This window comes from Salvelinus fontinalis, unplaced genomic scaffold (assembly GCF_029448725.1).
Source record: "Salvelinus fontinalis isolate EN_2023a unplaced genomic scaffold, ASM2944872v1 scaffold_1111, whole genome shotgun sequence".
Taxonomy (NCBI): Eukaryota; Metazoa; Chordata; class Actinopteri; order Salmoniformes; family Salmonidae; genus Salvelinus; species Salvelinus fontinalis.
In genome coordinates, this window is record NW_026601320.1 from 35,299 (window position 1) to 59,181 (window position 23,883).

The following is a 23,883-nucleotide window of genomic DNA, read 5'->3' on the forward strand; positions in this document are numbered from 1 at the left end:
ATCACCCCAGGTGAGTAGGCACAAGACTAAGGGGGAAGTTACAACCCCTTCCGGTTCCACAACGGCCATGGTCTCATCTATCAGTAGATTTTTTGACGGATCTTCCTCCGTCTCAGGGGAACACTACCATTTTGGTCGTTGTGGATCGGTTCTCTAAGTCCTGTCGTCTCCTCCCATTGCCTGGTCTCCCTACGGCCCTACAGACTGCGGAGGCTCTATTTACCCACGTCTTCCGGCATTATGGGGTGCCGGAGGATATCGTATCTGATCGAGATCCCCAGTTCACGTCCCGGGTATGGAGGGCGTTTATGGAGCGTCTGGGGGTCTCGGTCAGCCTCACCTCTGGGTATCACCCCGAAAGTAATGGGCAGGTGGAGAGAGTGAACCAGGAGGTGGGTAGGTTTCTGAGGTCGTATTGCCAGGACCGGCCAGGAGAATGGGCGAGGTACGTCCCGTGGGCGGAGTTGGCCCAGAACTCACTCCGCCACTCATCTACGAACATGTCGCCCTTTGAGTGTGTACTGGGGTACCAGCCGGTCCTGGCTCCGTGGCACCAGAGCCAGACTGAGGCTCCTGCGGTGGAGGAATGGGTACAGCGCTCTAGAGAGACCTGGCGAGCGGTCCAGGACTCTCTCAAGCAGGCCAGTGAACGGCAGAAGAGGAGCGCTGACCGCCACCGCAGTGAGGCCCCTGTGTTTGCACCAGGGGACAGGGTCTGGCTCTCGGCCCGAAACCTGCCCCTCCGCCTGCCCTGCCGGAAGCTGGGGCCGCAGTGTGTGGGGCCATTTAAAGTCCTGAGGAGGATAAACGAGGTGTGTTATAGGTTACAACTTCCCTCTTACTATCGTATTAACCCCTCGTTTCATGTGTCTCTCCTCAGGCCGGTGGTAGCTGGTCCCCTGCAGGAAGGTGAGGGGCCTGCAGTACCTCGTGGACTGGGAGGGGTACGGTCCGGAGGAGAGATGCTGGGTACCGGTGGGGGACATCTTGGATCCGTCCCTGTTGAGGGACTTTCACCGCCTCCATCCGGAGCGCCCTGCTCCTCGCCCTCCGGGTCGTCCTCGAGGCCGGAGTCGGCGCGCTGCGGGAGCCGCGCGTCGGGAGGGTACTGTTACGAGTCCCGCCGAGGATGGTGCCTCTTCCCGTTCGGGCGGCGCTCGGCGGTCGTCGTCTCCGGTCTACTAGCTGCCACCGATCCCCTTTTCTGTTTTCCTTTTAGTTTGTCTAATTTGTTTCACCTGTTGTGTGTTTAGATTAGGGGTTATTTAAACCCAGTTTGCCCGCTCCCTTTTGTGCGGGCTTGTTTTTTCTGTTTCGTGTTTGTGGTGTGTATTTTGTGGATTTTGTTATTCAATTGACTTTGGACATTTCTCTTTACGCGCCCAGTGTTTAGTGTGGCGTCACCGGTTGTTAGGTGATTACGTTAAGGAAATAAAATTCCACTTTTTGAAAGAGATTCCTGCTCTCTGCACCTGACTCTTGTTTCCACCACTGGAATTGTGACAGTAACTGTCAAACTTATCGTGTCCAGTGTCAAAGCAAACAATGTCGGTTTCCTGAAAAGAAAAATAAAACATTGTTTGAGTCATACTACCTATTTCAGAAAGAAGTTCAGTCATTCCAGACAATGTTTTAAGCGATGATGCATTGGCAGTAGTGAACTAGGCCTACATCTATTTATTGACTTACCTCAGCAGGAATCTCCAATTCTTTTTCAGTGTATATGTGATTGATTACGAGTTGGTCCTTATTGAAGTAGCCAAAGCGGTTACCAACCTATTGTAAGAAATGGAAACAAAACAGAGAATGAAACATGTTAACAAAACAGAAAAAGCTTCAACATTCCTTCTAGACTGCAATGTTATCACATACAGTACCAGTAAAGAGTTTGGACACACCTACTCATTCAAGGGTTTTTCTTTATTTCTACATTGTAGAATAATAGTGAAGACATCAAAACTATGAAATAACACATATGGAATCATGTAGTAACCCCAAAAAAGTGTACAAAAAAATATCTAAATATATTTTATATTCTTCAAAGAAGCCCAAATCAAATCACATTTTATTGGTCACATACACGTGTTTAGCAGATGTAATTGCGGGTGTAGCAAAATGCTTGTTGTGTTGTTGAAACAGGAATGCTTTTCCAACAGTCTTGAAGGAGTTCCCACATACAGTATGTTGAGCTCTTGTTGGCTGCTTTTCCTTCACTCTGTGGTCCAATTCATCCCAAACCATCTCAATTGGGTTGAGGTCGGGTGAATGTGGTGAAAAAGCCCTTACACAGCCTGGAGGTGTGTTGGGTCATTGTCCTGCTGAAAAACAAATAATTGTCCCACTAAGCACAAACCACATGGGATGGCATATCACTGCAGAATGCTGTGGTAGCCATGCCGGTTACGTGAGCCTTGAATTCTAAATAAATCACAGACAGTGTCACCAGCAAAGCACCCCCACACCTCTTCCATGCTTCACGGTGGGAACCACCCATGCGGAGATAATTCGTTCACCTACTCTGCATCTCAGAAAGACACAAAGGTTGGAACCAAAACTCTCAAATTTGTACTCATCAGACCAAAGGATTTCCACCAGTCTAATGTCCATTACTCCTGTGTCTAGGCCCAAGCAAGTCTCTTCTTCTTATTAGGGTCCTTCAGTAGTGGTTTCTTTGCAGCAATTCAAAAATGAAGGCCTGATTCACGCAGTCTCCTCTGATCAGTTGATGTTGGGCTATGTCTGTTACTTTAACTCTGTGAAGCATTTACTTGGGCTTCAATATGAGGTGCAGTTAACTCGCAGCAGAGGTAGCGCTGGGTCTTCCTTTCGTGTGGCAGTCCTCATAAGAGCCAGTTTCATCATAGCGCTTGATGGTTTTTGCGACTGCACTGTTCTTGCCATAATATGGACTTGGTCTTTTACCAAATCTTCTGTGTACCACCCCAACCTTGTCACAACACAACTGGCTCAAACGCATTAAGAAGGAAATAAATTCCACAAATAACATTTTAATAAGGCACACCTGTTAATTGAAATGCATTCCAGGTGACTACCTCATGAAGCTGGTTGACAGAATGCCAAGTCTGTGCAAAGCAGTCATCAAGACAATGGGTGGCTACTTTGAAGAATCTAAAATATATTTGATTTGTTTAACACTTTTTTGGTTGCTACATGATTCCATGTGTTTTCCAAAGTGTTGATATCTTTACTATTTTCTACATTGTAGAATAATAGTGAAATAAAACCCTTGAATGAGTAGGTGTGTCCAAACTTTTGACAGGTACTGTAATTTAATATTAACTCATACTTACACTCCCTGCACATATATTTGTCCTTTGGCCTGAGAGTTTATAGTAGACATATATAGTCTCTCCTTTTTTAAATGACAGAAACCGACAGTCTGGTCCGGTGAAATCGCTGAAAGCTTTGCCCCGGCACAGGAGCACTGTGGAGAGGAATGATTCAAATATCAGTTGTTTCACGCCTACCAAAGATTCCAGCCCATTACCTCAGCGTCCTCCCTATGTGCCCCATGCACAATCAGGGCGTGAATAAAATACACATCACTAAAGTAAGCCTTGATTTATCTGCATCTCTTTTTACAGAGCCAGAGTATCCAAAAGGAAAGCCAAGCATTAAGGCTAAATAGAATATTGTTTTTGTCTTGATAGGGTAGATGTAAAAAGAGAAGAACTTGCAAGCAGAGGGGTTAATGACATGCCAGTATTTTATGTCAACAATAGCTAGCTTTATAGCTAACCAGGCCTATAATCCATCTTGCAATTTGCTTCCTAAACCAACACAGAAGTGTGATATATTAATGGTCAGTTTAGTAAGTAACTATAGTAGTTGATTACAATTAAGCTCACATCTCTATTATTGTGTGTAGCTAGCTAGTTAGTTAACTAAGAAGACTGCCAGATCAATTGGCAAGTTGTCATGTAGTTAGTTAGTCAATGTTCACAAGTTTGGATTAGCTATGGGCCCTTGTGTAGCTTTGCCTTTGGGTTCAAGAAAATATATAGGCCAAAAGCTTGTTTACATGGTGCAAGCTACTAATGTAGTTACTACAAAAACACAGTTATTATAGTTCCAGAATTTGGCAACTAGTCAGGCAGTAGCCAACACAGGCTGAGACTTTGCTTCGACTACAACTAAGCAAGCTTAGGTTATTATGCATTGGCAGAGTAACGACCCTGGGTTTATAAGCGCGGAAATCTGCACGAGCATGCTTTTGCGGCACAGTCGATAGCGCGCTGGACTTCGGGCTAGAAGGTCGAGGGTTCGAGACCTGCTCCTTGCCTATTTCATTACAGTATTTACAACTAACGTTAACGATAGTTGCGCTAGGTTAGCCGAGTTTACCCCCTTGAAATGACAACGCCGGTCAAGCTAGCTAGCTATGGAAAGATGGAAGCATCCTGAAAGTTCGCTTGAGTTTAGCGCCAAGTACTTACCACTGCATTCCTCGTCTGCACATCTTTTGAAGTCGGAGAAGCTCCTTTCGACTGCGGCTTTGGGTATGAAATGATGAATACATAAAATAAAAATATATACATAATAAACATTTTTTTTTATTTTTTATTTATTTACAGCCATGTTGGCAATTGGGCTTGTTGGTTCTGCTGCAGCAAGAGCAGATGAAGTTTAAACGTCAGCAAATCCAAGGCTGGAACAATTCACAGGATGTTGATCGTATAGGTGTAACAGTATAACTTTACATTGTCCCCTCGCCCCGACCCGGGCGCGAACCAGGGACCTTCTGCACACATCAGCAACTGACACCCACGAAGCATCGTTACCCATCGCTCCACAAAGGCCGCGGCCCTTGCAGAGCAAGGGGCAACCCTACTTAAGTCTCAGAGCAAGTGACGTAACTGATTGAAATGCTACTAGCGCGTACCCGCTAACTAGCTAGCCATTTCACATCCGTTACACTCACCCCCCTTTCAACCTCCTCCTTTTTCCGCAGCAACCAGTGATCCGGGTCACGGCACCAATGTAACAGTATAACTTTACGTTGTCCCCTCGCCCCGACCCGGGCGTGAACCAGGGACCTTCTGCACACATCAGCAACTGACACCCACGAAGCATCGTTACCCATCGCTCCACAAAGGCCGCGGCCCTTGCAGAGCAAGGGGCAACCCTACTTAAGTCTCAGAGCAAGTGACGTAACTGATTGAAATGCTACTAGCGCGTACCCGCTAACTAGCTAGCCATTTCACATCCGTTACATAGGCAAATATCAAAATCTGGGCAGACAATGTCAAAAATAAGAGCAAGGACATGAAACCAGAACGCATAATAAAAGCATCTTATTGCGTCACAATATACGTTCTGATTCGGGTTTATCACGTCTTTGTTGGATAGAACTAAACAGTCCACAAGTTTACTGACAAGTGAGCGCAATATCCCATTCAATTTCTAAATTCAATTTGACTATCTGACTATCGCAGATGTATTATGATACATTAAAAGCACATGTTCATTGTTTTTCAGGCACTGGGTACCAAAACAAACAGAGAGGATAGATAGGACTCACATTTCCAGGATAGGCTATAAACTACGTTTATATTAACCTGTAAAAGTCAGAATTGATCAAATAAATGTTAATACAAATGCATAGTTGCTGGACGAAGCTAAGGGTTGGCGATCCAGTTGTTTTTGTTTTACCTGTTATCAAAATAGTAGCCACTCCCACCCGACTAGACTACAATCACCCCATTAAACAGAGGACATAATTTTACTCACATTTGGGAGGACACTCAATGACGGTAATGATCCAAGTCACATGTCATTGCCAATAAAATGACAAAAAAGCATTGCAACAAATTACAGTCCTATAACAAAGACAATTTATTTAATTACATGTTTTGATTTGACCTTTATCTAGGCAAGTCAGTTAAAAATAATTTCTTATATACAATGACGGCCTAAACCCAGACAACGCTGGGACAATTGTGCGCTTCCCTATGGGACTCCCAATCACAGCTGGTTGTGATATAGCCTGGAGTCAAACCAGGGTCTGTAGACAGAAGCTGCTTTTCAGTCTCTCGATCTCAAGGCCATCAGACTGCGAAACATCACTAGCACATCAGAGGCGGCTGCCTATAGACAAAGATTTGGAATCACTGCCAATTTTAGAAATGGATCACTAGCCACTTTAATAATGTTTCCATATCTAGCATTACTCATCACAAACCGGCTCGTGGAGATAATAAAAATATATTCCAGTTATTCCTTAACTGAAGTAAACTAAATACAATTAACAATGGTGTGTGTAGTCAGTAATCAGTAGTGTGAGTGTTTGTGTGCATAAATGTGATAATGAGGTGTGTTGAAAGGTGCCAAAGCAACCAAACGGCCACAAAAATGCCACAACCAAAAATCTATAAATGTGTCTGCATGGAGAGTCTCCCCAATGAATGGGGAATTGGTGCATTTATCCGGGAACACACCCTGGCCCAGGTGTGTCCCATGTCGCTGACGACCCTCCCAGCCCTGCCCGCCAACATCCTAATAAGGAAAACGAGCAAAACGAAAGAATACGGCAGACAGAGCAGGAGGGTCGTCACAATATGTATAAACTGCACTCCACACTATTCTACGGTATCGTAGTCACTTTAATTGTGTTTACATACTGCATCACCCATCTCATATGTATATACTGTATTCTATACTATGCCACTGTATCTTCGTCCAATGCCGCTCTGACATACACTGCCGTTCAAAAGTTTGGGGTCACTTAGTAATGTCCTTGTTTTTGAAAGTAAAGCACATTTTTTGTCCATCAAAATAACATCAAATTGATCAGAAATACAGTGTAGAAATTGTTAATGTTGTAAATGACCATTGTAGCTGGAAACGGCAGATTTTTTATGGAATATCTACATAGGCGTACAGAGGCCCATTATCTGCAACCATCACTACTGTGTTCCAATGGCACGTTGTTAACTAATTCGAAGTTTATAGTTTTAAAAGGCTAATTGATCATTAGAAAACCCTTTTGCAATTATGTTAGCACAGCTGAAAACTGTTGTTCTGATTAAAGAAGCAATAAAACGGGCCGCCTTTAGACTAGTTGAGTATCTGGAGCATCAGCATTTGTGGGTTCGATTACAGGTTCAAAATGGCCAGAAACAAAGAACTTTCTTCTGAAACTCGGCAGTCTATTCTTGTTCTGAGAAATGAAGGCTATTCCATGCGAGAAATTGCTAAGAAACTGAAAATCTCGTACAACGCTGTGTACTACTCCCTTCACAGAACAGCGCAAACTGTCTCTAAACAAAATAGAAAGAGGAGTGGGAGGCCCCGGTGCACAACTGAGCAAGAGGACAAGTACATTAGAATCCATAGGCCTAATGGACACATGCTCAAACTCGCACACATTTGATAGAATAAAAATTTTAAAAAAGGGGTAGGTGCTACATCCATTTTTGGACACCCATTGTTTTAACCATGTTATGAGGCTATACAGTGTTTGTTTACATTTACAATGTTTACAAACACTGGAGGATAACAAGTTCACACACACACTACCGTTCAAAAGTTTGGGGTCACTTAGAAATGTTCTTGTATTTGAAAGAAAAGCACGTTTTTTTGTCCATAAAAATTGATGTTATTAAAATAACATCAAATTGATCAGAAATACAGTGTAGACATTGTTAATGTTGTAAATGACTATTGTATTTGGAAATGGCTGATTTGGAATGGAATATCTACGTAGGCGTACAGAGGTCTATTATCAGCATCCATCAGCGCAAACTGGCTATAACCAGAATAGAAAGTGTGGGAGGCCCCGGTGCACAACTGAGCAAGAGCTCAAGTATATTGAAGTGTCTAGTTTGAGAAACAGACGCCTCACAAGTCCTCAACTGGCAGCTTCATTAAATAGTACACGCAAAACACCAGTCTCAACATTACCAGCGAAGAGGCGACTCCGGGATGCTGGCCTGCTAGGCAGAGTTGCTAAGAAAAATCTATATCTCAGACTGGCCAGTAAAAATAAAATATTAATATGGGCAAAAGAACACAGACACTGAACAGGGGAAGATTGGAAAAAAGTGTTATGGACAGCCTAATCTAAGTTTGAGGTGTTCGGATCCCAAAGAAGAACATCCGTGAGACGCAGAAAAAATGAAAAGATGCTGGAAGAGTGCTTGACGCCATCTGTCAAGCATGGTGGAGGCAATGTGATGGTCTGGGGGTGCTTTGGTGGTGGTAAAGTGGTAGATTTGTACAGGGTAAAAGGGATCTTGAAGAAGGAAGGCTATCGCTCAATTTTGCAACGCTATGCCATACCCTCCTACAACAGGACAATGAGCCAAAGCACAGCTCCAAACTATGCAAGAACTATTTAGAGAAGAAGCAGTCAGCTGGTATTCTGTCTATAATGGTGTGGCCAGCACAGTCACCGGATCTCAACCCTATTGAGCTATGGGAGCAGCTTGACCGTATGGGACCTAAGAACGGCCCATCAAGCCAATCCAACTTGTGGGAGGTGCTTCAGGAAGCACGGGGTGAAATCTCTTCAGATTACCTCAACAAATTGACAACTAGAATGCCAAAGGTGTGCAAGGCTGTAATTGCTGCAAATGGAGGATTCTTTGACGAAAGCAATTATTTCAGTTAAAAATCATTATTTATAACCTTGTCAACATCTTCACTATATTTCCTGTTAATTTTGCAACTAATTTCATGTATGTTTTCATAGAAAACAAGGACATTTCTAAGTGACCCCAAACTTTTGAACGGTAGTGTGTGTGTATACAGTTGAAGTCGGAAGTTTACATACACTTAGGTTGGAGTCATTAAAACTCGTTTTTCAACCACTCCACAAATTTCTTGTTAACAAACTATAATTTTGGCAAGTCGGTTAGAACATCTACTTTGTGCATGACACAAGTCAATTTTTCAACAATTGTTTACAGACAGATTATTTCACTTATAATTCACTGTATCACAATTCCAGTGGGTCAGAAGTTTACATACACTAAGTTGACTGTGCCTTTAAACAGCTTGGAAAATTCCAGAAAATTATGTCATGGCTTTAGAAGCTTCTGATAGGCTTCTAATCTACACACAATACCCCATAATGAAAAAGCAAAAACAGGTTTTTAGACATTTTAGCAAATGTATATTTAAAAAAATATAATATCACATTTACATAAGTATTCAGACCCTGTACTCCTCCATGCTTCACGGTGGAGATCATCCGTTCACCTACTCTGCGTCTTACAAAGACACTGCGGTTGGAACCAAAAATCTCGAATTTGGACTCATCAGACCAAAGCACAGATTTCCACTGGTCTAATGTCCATTGCTTGTGTTTCTTGGCCCAAACAAGTCTCTTCTTCTTATTGATGTCCTTTAGTAGTGGATTCTTTGCAGCACTTCGACCATGAAGGCCTGATTCAGACAGTCTCCTCTGAACAGTTGATGTTGAGATGTCTGTTACTTGAACTCTGTGAAGCATTTATTTGGACTGCAATGTCTGAGGCTGGTAACTCTACTGAATTTATCCTCTGCAGCAGAGGTAACTCTGGGACATTCCTGTGGCGGTCCTCATGAGAGCTAGTTTCATAGCGCTTGATGGTTTTTGCGGCTGCACTTTAAGAAACTTTCAAAGTTCTTGAAATTTTCCGCATTGACTGAACTTCATGTCTGAAAGTAATGATGGACTGTCGTTTCTCATTGCTTATTTGAGGTGTTCTTGCCATAATATGGACTTGGTCTTTTACCAAATAGTGCTGTCTTCTGTATACCACCCCTACCTTGTCACAACACATTAAAAGAAGGAAAGAATTTGCACAAATTAACTTTTAACAAGGCACACCTGTTAATTGAAATGCATTCCAGGTGACAACCTCATGAAGCTGGTTGAGAGAATGCCAATGGTGTGCGAAGCTGTCATCAAGGCAAAGGATGGCTACTTTGAAGAGTCTCAAATATAAAATATATTTTTTGGTTAGCTGATTTCATATTGGTTATTTCATAGTTTTGATATCTTCACTATTATTCTACAATGTAGAAAATGTTAAAAATAAAGAAAAACCCTTGAATGAGTAGGTGTGTCCAAACTCTTGACTGGTACTGTATATACATACATTTTTTTATTAAAAAAGACAAAAGCATCCACTGAAAGTGACTTTTAGTCCAAGATCTGTGTCAGGGAAAAGGCTATATGCATCACAACATTGTGTCTCTTTGGGTCTCTGACAGATTAATCTGATAGCGCCGCCGCGCTACGTCATGACCACCACCACACTGGAGCGCACAGAGGGTCTCTCTGTCCTCAACCAGGCCATGGCTGCCATCAAAGAGAAGATTGAGGAGAAGCGAGGAGTGTTTAACATCCAGATGGAGGTCAGTACAATAACCTTATTGTCACAATTTACATAAAATCATATGTTTGCTGTATTTTAATACACTAGGAAGAGGGGGACAATGGAAAGTCCAAGGTGGGGTGGTAGAAGTTTCATGTAAAACAGAAAATTGTAACTCCTGCCATATGTAATACATGCTTTGGAAGTCTTACTCGCCAGAGATCTCACATTAAAACAGTATTAAAAACAGCAACAATGTTCAGGACATTGCACTTTCAATGTCCATGTGTTAATGTCTTATATGTTTTCCTCCCCTCCAGGCGAAGGTTGTGACCGACATAGATGAGACAGAGCTGGCCCGCCAGCTGGAGCAACTGGAGAGAGAGAACGCTGAGGTGGACGGAGATGACGAGGATGGAGAGATGGAGGCCAAGGCAGAGGACTAAACTAGATGAAGAACTGAGGGATTGGATACAATGACGAGACCAACTATACATATGCAGTCCAGAGCATGTATTCATAAAGCATCTCAGAGTAGGAGTGCTGGTCTAGGATCAGCCCACCCCCCCCCCCCCCCCCCCCATATGTAATCTTATGCATAATGATCTAAAAGGCTAAACTTATCCTAGATCAGAACTCCTATTTTGAGATATTTCATGAATACAGGCCTTGTCTGATGAGATGACGAACTTCATATCAAATCAAGCATTCTAGAACGTCTCTCCAACTGAACCCTTTGGATCAGTAGCAGGGACCCTCTCAGGGAGACTGATAGAGAGATGGCTACAGGCACTGACTGTCATACTGCCAAACAGGGCTGGGAAAGGCCTCTGTGATTATACCAATGGACACAATAACAACTGAATATGATCACTGAACCCTAGCTGTTTGAATTGCATAAGAACGGGTGGGTTGGGGTAGGATTAGCCTTTTTGTGCTGTAGCCAACTCCTCTCTGTGTGGAAGAGTTGGATACAGCACATATAATACAAAATGGGACACGGCTTGGGTTGGTGGGGTGGTAGCCTGGTCCCGTGCTGAATGTTCTTTAACCAACTCTTTGTGACACATGCAGTATAGGACCATTGTTCTTTTGTGTTCAGTAGGTGACGACGATTGCGGCGGTACACCGCTCCTTCTGCGGTGAGGACGTGATATGAACGTTCAGTGTCAGCTGGCTGGATGACGACTGCTGGCTTCCAGAGGCCATGCTCCTGGATTCAAACTGACTCTCTGTCGATCAGTGGTGGCAGTGGTCTAGCTGACCTGTCTAGTATCGCTTTTGTTGTTGTTGTCTCTGTGCACGTTTTTCATGCATTTCCTTGTAGCTGGCGACCTCAGGTTATAGCTGCTGGTTGGTGCTGGGAAGGATTGAGTGAAGTCTGCGGCTCATCAACAGCTGGGCTGGTGATTTGAAGTTGTCAACTGGAGTATTGCGGTATTCATTCAAGGAGACTGAGGTAGGGGTCTCTCTTGTCTGCTTTTGCTTTATCCATGATTGATTTAGCAATCTGCACTGATTTTTCAGCAAGGCCATTACTTTGAGGGTAATGTGGGCTTGTGGTGACGTGTAAACTCCCATGCTTTTGTGAAGGATTCAAACTCTTTTGATTTGTAACAGGGCCCATTGTCAGATATTAAAGTCTCTACAATGCCATGCCTGGCAAAGGCTGCTTTCAGCTTGTGTATCACAGCTGCAGATGTGGTGCTGTGAAGCTTGTCGAGTTTGAAGTATCTGCTGTAGTAGTCAACTGTTATGATGTAGTTCTTGTTGTTCCAGGTGAACAGATCGGTTGCCACGACCTGCCAGGGTCGGTCTGGGATACAGTGAGGTAACATTCGCTCTTTGGTGTTTGAGGGGCGTCGTTCAAGACATATGGCGCATTTACCAACAATGTCCTCTATTTGTTTGCACATTCCGGGCCAAAACAAAATGTCCCGTGCTCTCTGTTTGCACTTTTCCACGCCCATGTGTCCAGCATGGATCTTTGTCAAAATCTCTTCCTGAGACTGGTAGGAATGATGATTTTCTCTCCTTTGAAAATTATTCCGTTGATCTGTGATAGTTCATCAGGATGGTTCCAGAATTCTGAGACGCTCTGAGGGCATTTTCTCCTCTCCTCAGGCCGTCCATCCTGTATGAGTTTCCTCAGCTGTGCGAGTTGTGAGTCATTTTCTTTTTCTGCTTGGATCTCCTTCAGTTTTGTGTCACTAACTGGTAAGTTGCTGTACACAGTGTGCACTTGCATGTCCATGCCTTCACTGAGTTTGCTGTCCTTATAGGTAAGAAACTTCCTGGAGAGTGTGGCTGCGACAGGGATGTCTTTGCCTGGACGGTGAGTGATTGTGAAGTCGTATTTTTGTAGTTGAAGAATCATTCTCTGTAGCCTTGGCGGGGCTGCGGTTAGGGGTTTCCTCATGATTGACAAAAGGGGCTTGTGGTCGGATTCCACAATGACTTGTCGTCCATATACGTACTGATGGAAACGTTTACATCCGAACAGAAGAGTTGATTTCACAGTCTGTGAGAGATTTGGAAGCGTAGCCGATGGGCTTTCCATCTTGCAGTAGCACTGCACCTAGTCCATACTTCGACGCGTCTTCTTGGAGTCTGAGCTCTTTGTCGGGGTCGTAGTAGGCAAGGATTGGTCCTGGTTCTCTCGTGATCAAGTCTTTTACATTTCTAGAAAGCAATGTCATGTTGCTTGTCCCAAAGAAACTCACTGGACTGCTTTAGCAGTTGATGCAGGGGTGCATTAGCATTGGAGAGGCTGGGTGCGAACTTGGCTAAGTAGTTGACCATGCCAAGCACTGTTTCCAGCTCTGCACGGTTCTTTGGTGGCTCCATTTCTTTTATGGTTGAGATCTTCTGTGGATCTGGCTTGATTCCAGTCGCTGTGAGAAGATGTCCGAAGTAGCTGACCTCTGTAGCGCCGACTGTGCTCTTCTCGGGTTGAGCCGGACTCCTCTCTCGCGGGACCTTTGCAGCATCGCGCGGAGGTTTCGGTCGTGCTCCTCTTTGCTTCGACTATAGACAAGGATGTCGTCCACAATTAGTGGATCCAACTAGTGGTCAGTATGAACTACTACACCCTCTCTCACATGAACGCTAACATTACTGGTTTCAGTGGGAAAGATGGTAAATGGTTCAGACATTAATGGCAAATATAAAAAACTAAGATACCCAAGTTACCGGAGTCTACAATTGCCGACTGTTAATGTAGAGTAGGGATAGTGAGAAGTAACATTCAAGACTGAAGCAATTACCCCCTCTAGTGGTAAACTTTATACTGTACCAGGTTACTACACACACTGATAATACAAAACATTGAGGACACCTGCTCTTTCCATGACAGACTATTTAAACATTTCAAATTCAGTGCAAAGTAATGTAGTGCATTGGTGTCTAGATCCCTCTTGGGTGGCAAAGTGTCACAAGAATCCTGTGGGGAGAGAAAACAAGAGAATACATTAAATTAATGGGTGTTAACTAATCAGGGTTCAATAAAGCACTTCAAGTCCTCAAATCCTTCAAAAGAGAGAGAGAAGGAGAAAGGAGTTTGGTCCCTGCAGTAGGACTACATGCTGGCCATGAGGTTCTCCAAGTGGTACTCCAGGAGGCTGGAGAGCTCCGTGAACAGAAACTCTGGGTTAAAGTACCAGGCCAGCTGCTGGCCAAACATGTCATCTAGCAGAGCCATCAGCCCGCCCTGAAGAGAACACCACACAACACATAGAAAATGGCTCTGAGTTACTAGCTTATCAAGAGGAGAGAGACAATTAGAAATACTCCCCCTAAAATGACATTGGAACCTGGTTAACCATGAATAAGGAAGTAAAAAGGAAGTACACTAAGAATATGGAAGTAAACAGGAAGTAACCTCTTGACTCTTACATAGAGCAGCAGCAGGTATCTGTCAGCCTCTGGCTCCATGTTGGCAGCAGTGGGCAGGAAGGAGTACAGGAGAGCGTACAGATGCTCCACAAACCCACCGTCGTGCTAAAGGAAACAAAGGAGGAGAAAAGAGGAGAGAAGAGAAGAGGAATTTAAGTGAAACTGCTAATAGAGAGATATCAAAACATGTACCAGTGAGATGCTACTTACCACCATCAGGGACTTCTGAGCTGTCATCATCCCAAACAGCACCAGCTCAAAGAGGACATCTATCATGCTCACATGATGGATCTAGGACAAGAAAACACGTTTGGAGAAAATAGGAATGATTTCATATAGATCAGCTACTGTGATGTATAAAAGACATGCATGTGGAAGAACTCAGTGAGACTTGAAAGAGTTAATGAACTCACCTTTGCCTCAGCCAGCTCCCTCTCAATGTCATTCCGCTTTGAGGAGTCACTCAGGTAGTCCACAAAGTCGTTATAAGTATGGAAGAACTTGGCCTCGTCCTATGACAAAGAAAAGAGCATCTCAGTGAACAGAACACATTTCCCCTCAGGGGCGCTCTCTTTCCCTTGAAAGAGAATGCGTTAGTGAGTTACCATGTGGTTGGCCTGAACCAGTGCGCCCAGGAGGACCTTTCCCGCCACAAACAGATGGTTCCTGCTCAGGGTGGAACCAAGCAGGGTCTAGGGGAGAGGGAAGAGTTAGGGTGAGACATCTTCCTCTAGGAGAGAACAAGAAGTCACAGAGAGAAAAAGAAAAGTGTGTCCACTCACAGTGATGGCCTGGCGCAGGGAGACGAGCCTCAGGGCGATGTCCTCCACTCTCTTGGTGGTTAGGTAGAGGCTGTGAAAGGGAGGGAATGGAGCATGTCAACCATTAGAGTCAATGGGGGATAGCAGCATTATGACCACTATCCTTCAGCATCTGACAAGCCCAGACTACACAGACATTTAGAGGAACTCACTTTACCAGAGGAACCTCCCTCTCCTCAGGCAGCATGTCCTCCTCCCAACCCTACGACAACAAAACAAGCATTCAAAATCAGTGACCAATGAGCATACATTTAGTTTTACTTGTATTTAAGAGCAATCGAAGGCCACGGAAGGAGAGTTGTATGGCATTGAAGCTCGTCTGGAGGGTAGTTAACACAGTGTCCAAAGAAGGGCCAGAAGTATACAGAATGGTGTCGTCTGCGTAGAGGTGGATCAGAGACTCACCAGCAGCAAGAGCGACATCATTGATGTATACAGAGAAGAGTCGGCCCAAGAATTGAACCCTATGGCACCCCCATAGAGACTGCCAGAGGCCCAGGCTACAGGAAGCCGATTTTACACACTGAACTCTATCGGAGAAGCAGTTAATGAACCAGGCGAGGCAATCATTTGAGAAACCAAGACTGTTGAGTCTGTCGGTAAGGATGTGGTGATTGACAGAGTCAAAAGCCTTGGCCAGGTCAATGAATACGGCTGCACAGTATTGTTTCTTATCGATGGCAGTTAAGATATCGTTTAGGACCTTGAGCGTGGCTGAGGTGCACCCATGACCATGATAGAGCATGACGCTTGCAAAGCCAGGGTAGTGGGTTCGATTCCCGTCACCACCCATACATAAACGACAGCAGGTTTTATTGTAAGTCGCTTTGGATAAAAGTGTCTGATGAATGACATATATTATTTTTATATAGTCACTTACTTGCTATACAATGTAGAGAGAAAAAGGGTCAATTCAAGAGGGAGCTACGAAATTCATGTCCAAACATCGTTTTCTTTGCCTGATGTCATTAGAAATGACATAGAATTAATCATTAGCTTGTTCTCTACAATATTATAACATTCATATACTTGTACTTGACAGTGTTGATGAAATAATAATGATCATTTGCTGTGACCATTACTAGTTTAGACTGCACCGCACTTGGTTGTATGTGTTCCATATTTGGTGTTGTGAGGTTATATCTTATGTTTTTGGCTATTTTGGCTATTTTGCTACCAGATGCTTTCCTATATCGTTGGTATAATATAAAATACAAATACCAAATATTGTGTTTTATAAAGTCACTAGCTAGATTGGAAGAATGAGACAAACAAGGTGATTTTTTATTGTGTTGTTTAACTCCTGAAAGTATAGTCTTTTCCACAGTGGGCTATAAAGTCTTTTGGAGGACATTTTGACCAATTTCAGACAAGGGAAAAAAAGCACTGAAGGCTCTACACTACCGGTCAAAAGTTTTAGAACACCTACTCATTCAAGGGTTTTTCTTTATTTTTACTATTTTCTACATTTTAGAAAAATAGTGAAGACATCAAAACAATTAAATAACACATATGGAATCATGTAGTAACCAAAAAAGTGTTAAACAAAACCAAATATATTTTAGATTCTTCAAAGTTGCCACCCTTTGCCTTGATGACAGCTTTGCACACTCTTGGCATTCTCTCAACCAGCTTCATGAGAAAGTCACCTGGAATGCATTTCAATTAACAGGTGTGCCTTCTTAAAAGTGGAATTTCTTTCCTTTTTAATGCATTTGACACAATCAATTGTGTTGTGACAAGGTGGGGGGTATACAGAAGATAGCCCTATTTGGCAAAAGATCAAGTCCATATTATGGCAAGAACAGCTCAAATAAGCAAAGAGAAATCATTACTTTATGACATGAAGGTCAGTCAATATGGAATATTTCAAGTGTAGTTGCAAAAACAATCAAGCACTATGATGAAACTGGCTCTCATGAGGATCACCACAGCAATGGAAGACCCAGAGTTACCTCTGCTGCCGAGGATAAGTTCATTAGAGTTACCAGCCTCAGATATTGCTGCCCAAATAAATGCTTCACAGAGTTCAAGTAACTGACACATCTCAACATCAACTGTTCAGAGGAGACTGTGTGAATCAGGCCTTTATAGTTGAATTGCTGCAAAGAAACCACTATTAAAGGACACCAATAAGAAGAAGAGACTTACTTGGCCCATGAAACACAATCAATTTGTCCTTTGGTCTGGAGCCCAAATTTGAGATTTTTGTTTCCAACTGCCATGTCTTTGTGAGATGCGGTGTGGGTGAACAGATGATCTCTGCATGTGTATTTCCTACCATAAAGCATGGAGGAGGAGGGTATATGGTGTGGGGGTGCTTTTCTGTTGACACTGTCTGTGATTTATTTAGAATTCACACTTAACCACTATGACTACAACAGCATTCTGCAGCTATACGTCATCCCATCTGGTTTGGGCTTAGTGGGACTATCATTTGTTTAAATAAATTATTATAAAAAAATAAAAACAATTGTTTGTTACTTTTACACCTTTTTCGTGGTATCCAATTGGTAGTTACAGTCTTGTCTCATTGCTGCAACTCCCGTACGGACTCGGGAGAGGCGAAGGTCGAGAGCCGTGCGTCCTCCAAAACACAACCCAGCCAAGCCGCACTGCTTCTTGACACAATGCCTGCTTAACCCGGAAGCCAGGCGCACCAATGGGTCGGAGGAAACACCATACACCTGGCAACCCTGTCAGTGTGCATTGCGCCCGGCTCGCCACAGGAGTCGCTAGAGCTCGATGGGACAAGAACATCCCAGCCGGCCAAACCCTCCCCTAACCCGGACAACGCTGGGCCAATTGTGTGCCGCCCCATGGGTCTCCCGGTCGCGGCCCGGCTGCGACAGAGCCTGGACTCCAACCAGGATCTCTAACTGCACAGCTTCCCTTAGACCACAGCGCTACTCAGGAGAATTCATTTGTTTTTCAAAAGGACAATGACCCAACACATCTCCAGGCTGTGTAAGGGCTATTTTCCCAAGAAGGAGAGTGACGGAGTGCTGCATCAGATGACCTGGCCTCCACAATCCCCCGACCTCAACCAATCTGAGATGTTTTGAGATGAGTAGGACCGCAGAGTAAAGGAAAAACAGCCAACAAGTGCTCAGCATATGTGTGCACTCCTTCAAGACTGTTGGAAAAGCATTCCAGGTGAAGTTGGTTAAGAGAATGCCAAGAGTGTGCAAAGCTGTCATCAAGGCAAAGGGTGGCTATTTGAAGAATCTCAAATATACAGTATGATATGTTTTGATATGTTTCACACTTTTTTGGTTACTACATGATTCCATTTGTGTTATTTCATAGTTTTGATGTCTACACTATTATTCAACAATGTAGAAAATAGCATTTTCTTCTTTGACGCACCTTATGTCTAAACTTCTTTACAGTGAAATGATCTTGATTGGTGATCTCAACTGGTGTTGGTTAAAACCAGTGTCTGATGATTTAAAAATGTTTTGTAATTCTATGAATCTTACCCAGTTGATTAACTCACCCACTCGCCCAAATCTTAAATGCCCAGATAAATCTACCCTGATTGATTTGATATTAACAAATGTTCCACATAAATATTCTGCGGTTGGTGTTTTTTGTAATGATTTAAGTGACCATTATGCTGTTAGAAATACTAAGGTTCCTAAGACAAACCCATGTTTTATTCGTAAGAGAAATTTGAAGTGTTTTAATGAGCAGGCTTTCTTTCATGATTTGTTTTATTTTGACTGGAGCAAGATTGAGTTTATCCCTGATGTGGAAACTGCCTGGATATTCTTTAATTATGTTTTTTTCCAAATAGTAAACAAACATGACCCATTCTGCTGGTTCAGGGTTAAAGGGCGGGATAATCCATGGTTTTCTTCTGAGCTGTCTTGTATTATTCACGACCGTAATCTAGCCTGGGCTAAAGCAAGGAAATCATGTTCTGATGCTGATTGGCTTATTTTTAGGCAGTTACGAAACAAGTGTTCTTTTCTTCTCAGGAAGGTCAAGTCTGAATATTTTATGTCTGTTTCCACTGATAACCTGAATGACCCTAGAAACTTTTGGAAGGCTATTAAGTCTATGTCTGGTAACAGTAATGTTACTGAATTACCGTCATGTGTTTTGAAGGACTCTCTTGCTGTATATGACAAAACTGAAATGCTGAATTGTTTCAATGAGCACTTTGTATCATCTGGTAGGCTGTTTGATTCAGTGTGCTCTGTCTCTGTACAACCCTGTGTGGACGAACCAGTGTCCTCTGTCTCTGTACAACCCTGTGTGGATGAACCAGTGAGAGCTGGTCAAACTTTTTGCTTTTTGCCATTCTCAGTGCAGGTGGTACATAAAGCCCTGAAATCCTTAGATCAGAGAAAGCCTGCAGGTCTTGATCATTTGGATCCCTGCTTTTTAAATCTGGCAGCTGATTTCATAGCTGAACCACTTACATATCTGTTCAATCTAACCCTGGAATGTAATGATATTCCGAAAATCTGGAAATCAGCATTTGTCCTACCACTTTTAAAAGTGGGAGATCCAACTCTTTTTAATAATTATAGGCCAATCTCAAAGCTGTCACCCCTGGTGAAATTACTTGAAACCCTTGTGAGTGAACAGCTAAAATAGTTTTTATTTACTAACTCTATTTTATCAATGTACCAATTGGGCTTCAGGAAGAAGCATAGCACAATTACAGCAGCCATGAAGCTTTTAAATGATATCACTGAAGCCCTTGACAAAAAACCACACTGTGTCTCACTTTTTATTGATCTCTCTAAGGCTTTTGATACAGTTGATCATGCTATACTAAGGCAGAGATTGTCGAGTGTAGGTCTTTCAGAGCATGCAGTTGCATGGTTTGCTAACTATCTATCTGATAGAACTCAGTGCACTCAATTTGATGGGCTTATGTCTGTTATATTGTCTGTCTTTAATGGTGTGCTCCAAGGCTCTGTACATGGTCCTCTCTTATTCACTATTTATATAAATGATTTTGACAAAAATATCCAAAATGCGCAACTTAATTTTTATGCTGATGATACTGTTCTTTACAGTTGTGCCTCGTCTCTTACAAAAGCTTTCCAGAACTTGCAAACTGCTTTTTATACTGTTCAACATACCTTGTGTCAATTGAAGCTTATCCTCAATACTGACAAAACTAAACTAATGGTGTTTTCTAAAGCAAGAAATAGACCTCTGAACCTTTCACCTATTACTACCTGTCAGGGCAAGGAGATTGAGGTTGTAACCTCATATAAATATCTTGGAATTTTAATTGCATATTCAACAACTTACAAAAAAATTGAAGCTGAAATTGGGATTTTATTTTAGGAATAAGGCCTGTTTTTCTTTTGAAGCCAGAAGGAGGCTAGTATCAGCTACATTTATGCCTTTACTAGACTATGGGGATATTTTATATATGAATGCTTCCGCTCAGTGTTTGAGATCAATTGACACCCTTTACCATGGTACTTTGAGATTTATTTTGCAAAACTGCAAAACCCTTATGCACCACTGCACTTTGTATACCAGGGTTGGCTGACCTTCTCTAGTCACTCGTAGGCTCAGTCACTGGTATACTTTGATTTATTAAGCCATTTTGGGTTTACTACCTTTTTATTTGGGCATTTTTATTGTTCAGAAATGATACCTGCGCCATCGTCTTGGAACGCCTTACAAAATACTATTAAACTGATAGAACTTGTCCCGATTGGTATTTTTAAATCACTGATGAATGATCTTGAGACTGATTCCCTGACCTGTCAATGTTTTTAATTTGCTGTTTTTGTTTTTTGTTATACTCTTGTGAATTCAATGGTTTCTACTAGATTACTTGTAGTTTTTCATGTTGTTTGTCTGTATTTTTGTAATGACTTGGTGCTGCCTATCTTGGCCAGGACGCTCTTGAAAAGGAGATTTTAAATCTCAATGAGCCCTTACTGGTTAAATAAAGGTTAAATAAATAGTAAAAATAAAGAAAAACCCTTGAATGAGTAGGTGTTATAATAGCAATAAGGAACCACTGAGGTTTGTAGTATATCGCCAATATACCACCCCTCCTTGGGCCTTACTGCTTAAATAACCCATATCTCTTTTATAACAGAATATTATCATTGACTATATGAAAGTGCATGTGTGAATGAGTCTGATTTACCGTTTTCAATGGCAGGTTCACCTTCTGAAGCCGGATGAGGTTCCCAAAGCGTGCTGCACAACCACCAAGCTCAGTCCCATCTCTGTACTCTTCTACGCTGACAACAACAACGTGATCCTAAAGAAGCATCGCAACATGGTGGTCAAGACCTGTGATGCCTGTGACACCAGTGGTAGCCCATCTAGCTATTCTTAATTTTAATCAACTTAATTGCCATTGTTCCAAAAGAAACAAACAGGATAAAATAACTTGCAAGCAGCAGTTGATAGTAATAATCTGTCAATATGCTGATAAATAGTATGTATCTAATATATTGATTTTGAGTCAGAGTGGTATATGAACAACACCCATTGGACCTATAACCATACTTCACTTTTGATTAACTAAACTATTCAAATATACAGTATTTCAGATAATTACATCACCCCTTCATGTCATATATTCTGTGACCAATCAAAGCTGTAAAGTACTGTATCATAAGTATATCAATGCTAAAATTCTACCCTTTTGATGACTATAATATCTTGTTGAACCATGAATTTGTCATTGTCTCTTTTAGAAGTACTAAACATGGTTTGCAAAAAATACACGTTTTTCTTCTTCTTTAATCATACTTTTAACCAGTACAAGTTAGTAACAATGGAAAATGGCAACAAACAAAAAAGAAATTGGCCATTTTTGTATGTACAGTGTAACAAATACACAGTGATGTATGTCCTTGTCAACAGATATCTGGAGGACTGTATACGGCTATATTTGTAATAAATTATACTGAACAAAAAAACGCAACATGTAAAAGGTTGGTCCCATGTTTCATGAGCTGAAGTTAAAGGTCCCGGGAAATGTTCTGTACGCCGAAAAAAAAAAAGTGAGCATTTCTCCATTGCCAAGATAATCTATCCACATTGAAAGGTGCACCATATCAAGAAACTGATTAACTAGCATGATCATTACACAGGTGCACCTTTTGCTGGGGACAAAAGGCCACTAAAATGTGCATATTTCTAACAACACAATGCCACAGACGTCTGAAGTTCTGAGCAATTCTGTGCAAGTTCTGTGCAATTGGTATGCGGACTGCAGGAATGTCCACCAGAGCTGCTGCCAGAGAATTGAATGTTCATTTCTCTATAATAAGTCGCTTCCAACTTAATTTTAGAGAATTTGGCAGTACATCCAACTGACAATTTTCCTGCCTGCTAGCCATTCAAAATGTAACGATTCCTTTTGGGTGTCAGGGAAAATGTATGGAGTAAAAAGTACATTATTTTCCTTAGAAATGTAGTAAAGTAAAAGTTGTCAAAACTATAAATAGTAAAGTACAGATACCCCCCAAAACTACTTAAGTAGTACTTTAAAGTATTTTTACTTAAGTACTTTACACCACTGTATGTGCTTCAATAGAGTCTGACGTTCAGGGTGGTTGGACATATAAGATGGGGTGCTGGTGAGCTTCTGCCCCCATTTTAGGTCGTCACACAAATATTCCCCCACCCATGTCCATTGAATCATAGTAATTACACCTTAATTACAGGAAGCATAGCAAGAATGAAAGGAATCAATTTATCATTGAATTATTTATCAATCTCGCTTATTAAACCATCATTTCCAGGGGACCTATTGTCCTTAAGGCTTTTAATACAGTCTTATCTCAATTTCAGCTAACTCATCACAAAAATCCCTGAAATCATTATCTTCTTAGCTACTTCTTTGCTACATTGTCTAAGAAAAGATCCATATTGGAAGTTGGCTGGGCTGATGTATACAGATTCAGATAAAACTGGGAAACATGCTGAGAGATTTCTTTTGGATTTTCATTGGGAGTATTATTAATCATTAATTGACATATGGAAGGAAGTCTTTTCGCCTGGCCTTTTTTCTAAATTAAAGAAATATCTTTAATCGTCTTGCTCTTACAAACGCTCCCCGGGTCTTTTCCTCGTAGAAACAATCTAACTGCATTTGCAATGATGATAGGTCCAGTAATTCCTGATTAGTTAGTTCCCTTTTTTTAGTTTAATCCATTATTCCCTTTATGATGTCATATTCTTTCTCTCTCTTGGCACGAGCAATTTCTTTTCCCATTGAAATAGCCAAAAGCCTTAATCAAATTTCCTTAGCTCCCAGTATAATATATATTAGCTCCCAAACATATTCATAACACAGGCACAACTCCTGTATTTATCATTAATTCCTGCTACTTCCTTCTTAAATACTTCATTCTCTAGTAAAGTCTTGTTCATTTTCCAGTAACCTTTAACTTTTTTGGGTTGACAAACCATGCATATTTATCTTTATTGAGATCCCGTTGTGGTCTGTTAAAATCCATGGTTCAATCGAGACTGTATCAACCTTGTCAGCAATATCTTCAGATATCAGCCAGAAATCAATACGGGATTGTATAGATAAATCTTTGGTACTCCATGTAAACATAATCTTATCTGGGTTCTTATGTCTCCAAATATCTAGAACACCTAACCTTAGACATATATTCCTTATCTCACAAACAGAATTGCTATCCATAGGAGGCCATCTATCTAGATTATCATGTAATACTGTATTAAAATCTCCACCCCATATTACTTTGGCCAATTGAAATTTAGACATCATTTTACTTATTTTCCTCTCAATGTCTCTAAATAAAATACAGTTACTTGACTTGTTATTGGAAGCTTAAGTATTTACAACAATGAATTGAACATGGTTA

At 41.9% G+C, this 23,883-nt stretch overlaps 2 protein-coding genes and 1 long non-coding RNA gene across 4 annotated transcripts; 1 reads left to right on the plus strand and 2 right to left on the minus strand.

Annotated features, from left to right (window-relative positions):
- Positions 1 to 1,112: 1,112 nt before the first annotated feature.
- Positions 1,113 to 4,478, minus strand: LOC129848690 (uncharacterized). Its single transcript, XR_008758530.1, has 4 exons — positions 4,458 to 4,478; positions 3,312 to 3,445; positions 1,690 to 1,746; positions 1,113 to 1,556 (listed from the first exon to the last, which is right to left on the minus strand). It is a non-coding gene; the product is annotated as an uncharacterized LOC129848690 (long non-coding RNA).
- A 5,567-nt stretch (positions 4,479 to 10,045) lies between these two features.
- On the plus strand, positions 10,046 to 10,845 carry LOC129848692 (eukaryotic translation initiation factor 2 subunit 1-like). The gene is made up of 2 exons (XM_055915782.1): positions 10,046 to 10,365; positions 10,646 to 10,845. Exons 1-2 carry the CDS (start codon positions 10,252 to 10,254, stop codon positions 10,769 to 10,771), a joined length of 240 nt encoding a protein of 79 aa, XP_055771757.1. The 5' UTR covers positions 10,046 to 10,251; the 3' UTR covers positions 10,772 to 10,845.
- Positions 10,846 to 10,910: 65 nt separating this feature from the next.
- On the minus strand, positions 10,911 to 21,333 carry LOC129848693 (uncharacterized). 2 transcript variants are annotated; one of them, XM_055915783.1, is made up of 8 exons: positions 21,177 to 21,333; positions 15,193 to 15,242; positions 15,002 to 15,071; positions 14,825 to 14,911; positions 14,633 to 14,731; positions 14,430 to 14,510; positions 14,220 to 14,324; positions 10,911 to 13,767 (listed from the first exon to the last, which is right to left on the minus strand). In XM_055915783.1, the coding sequence occupies exons 2-8, from the start codon at positions 15,225 to 15,227 to the stop codon at positions 13,597 to 13,599; spliced, it is 648 nt and encodes a 215-aa protein (XP_055771758.1). In that variant the 5' UTR covers positions 15,228 to 15,242; positions 21,177 to 21,333; the 3' UTR covers positions 10,911 to 13,596. The 2 variants fall into 2 exon arrangements, with proteins under 2 accessions (XP_055771758.1, XP_055771759.1); XM_055915784.1 differs by lacking the exon at positions 21,177 to 21,333 and having other exon boundaries at positions 15,193 to 15,265.
- Between the last annotated feature and the right edge of the window lie 2,550 nt (positions 21,334 to 23,883).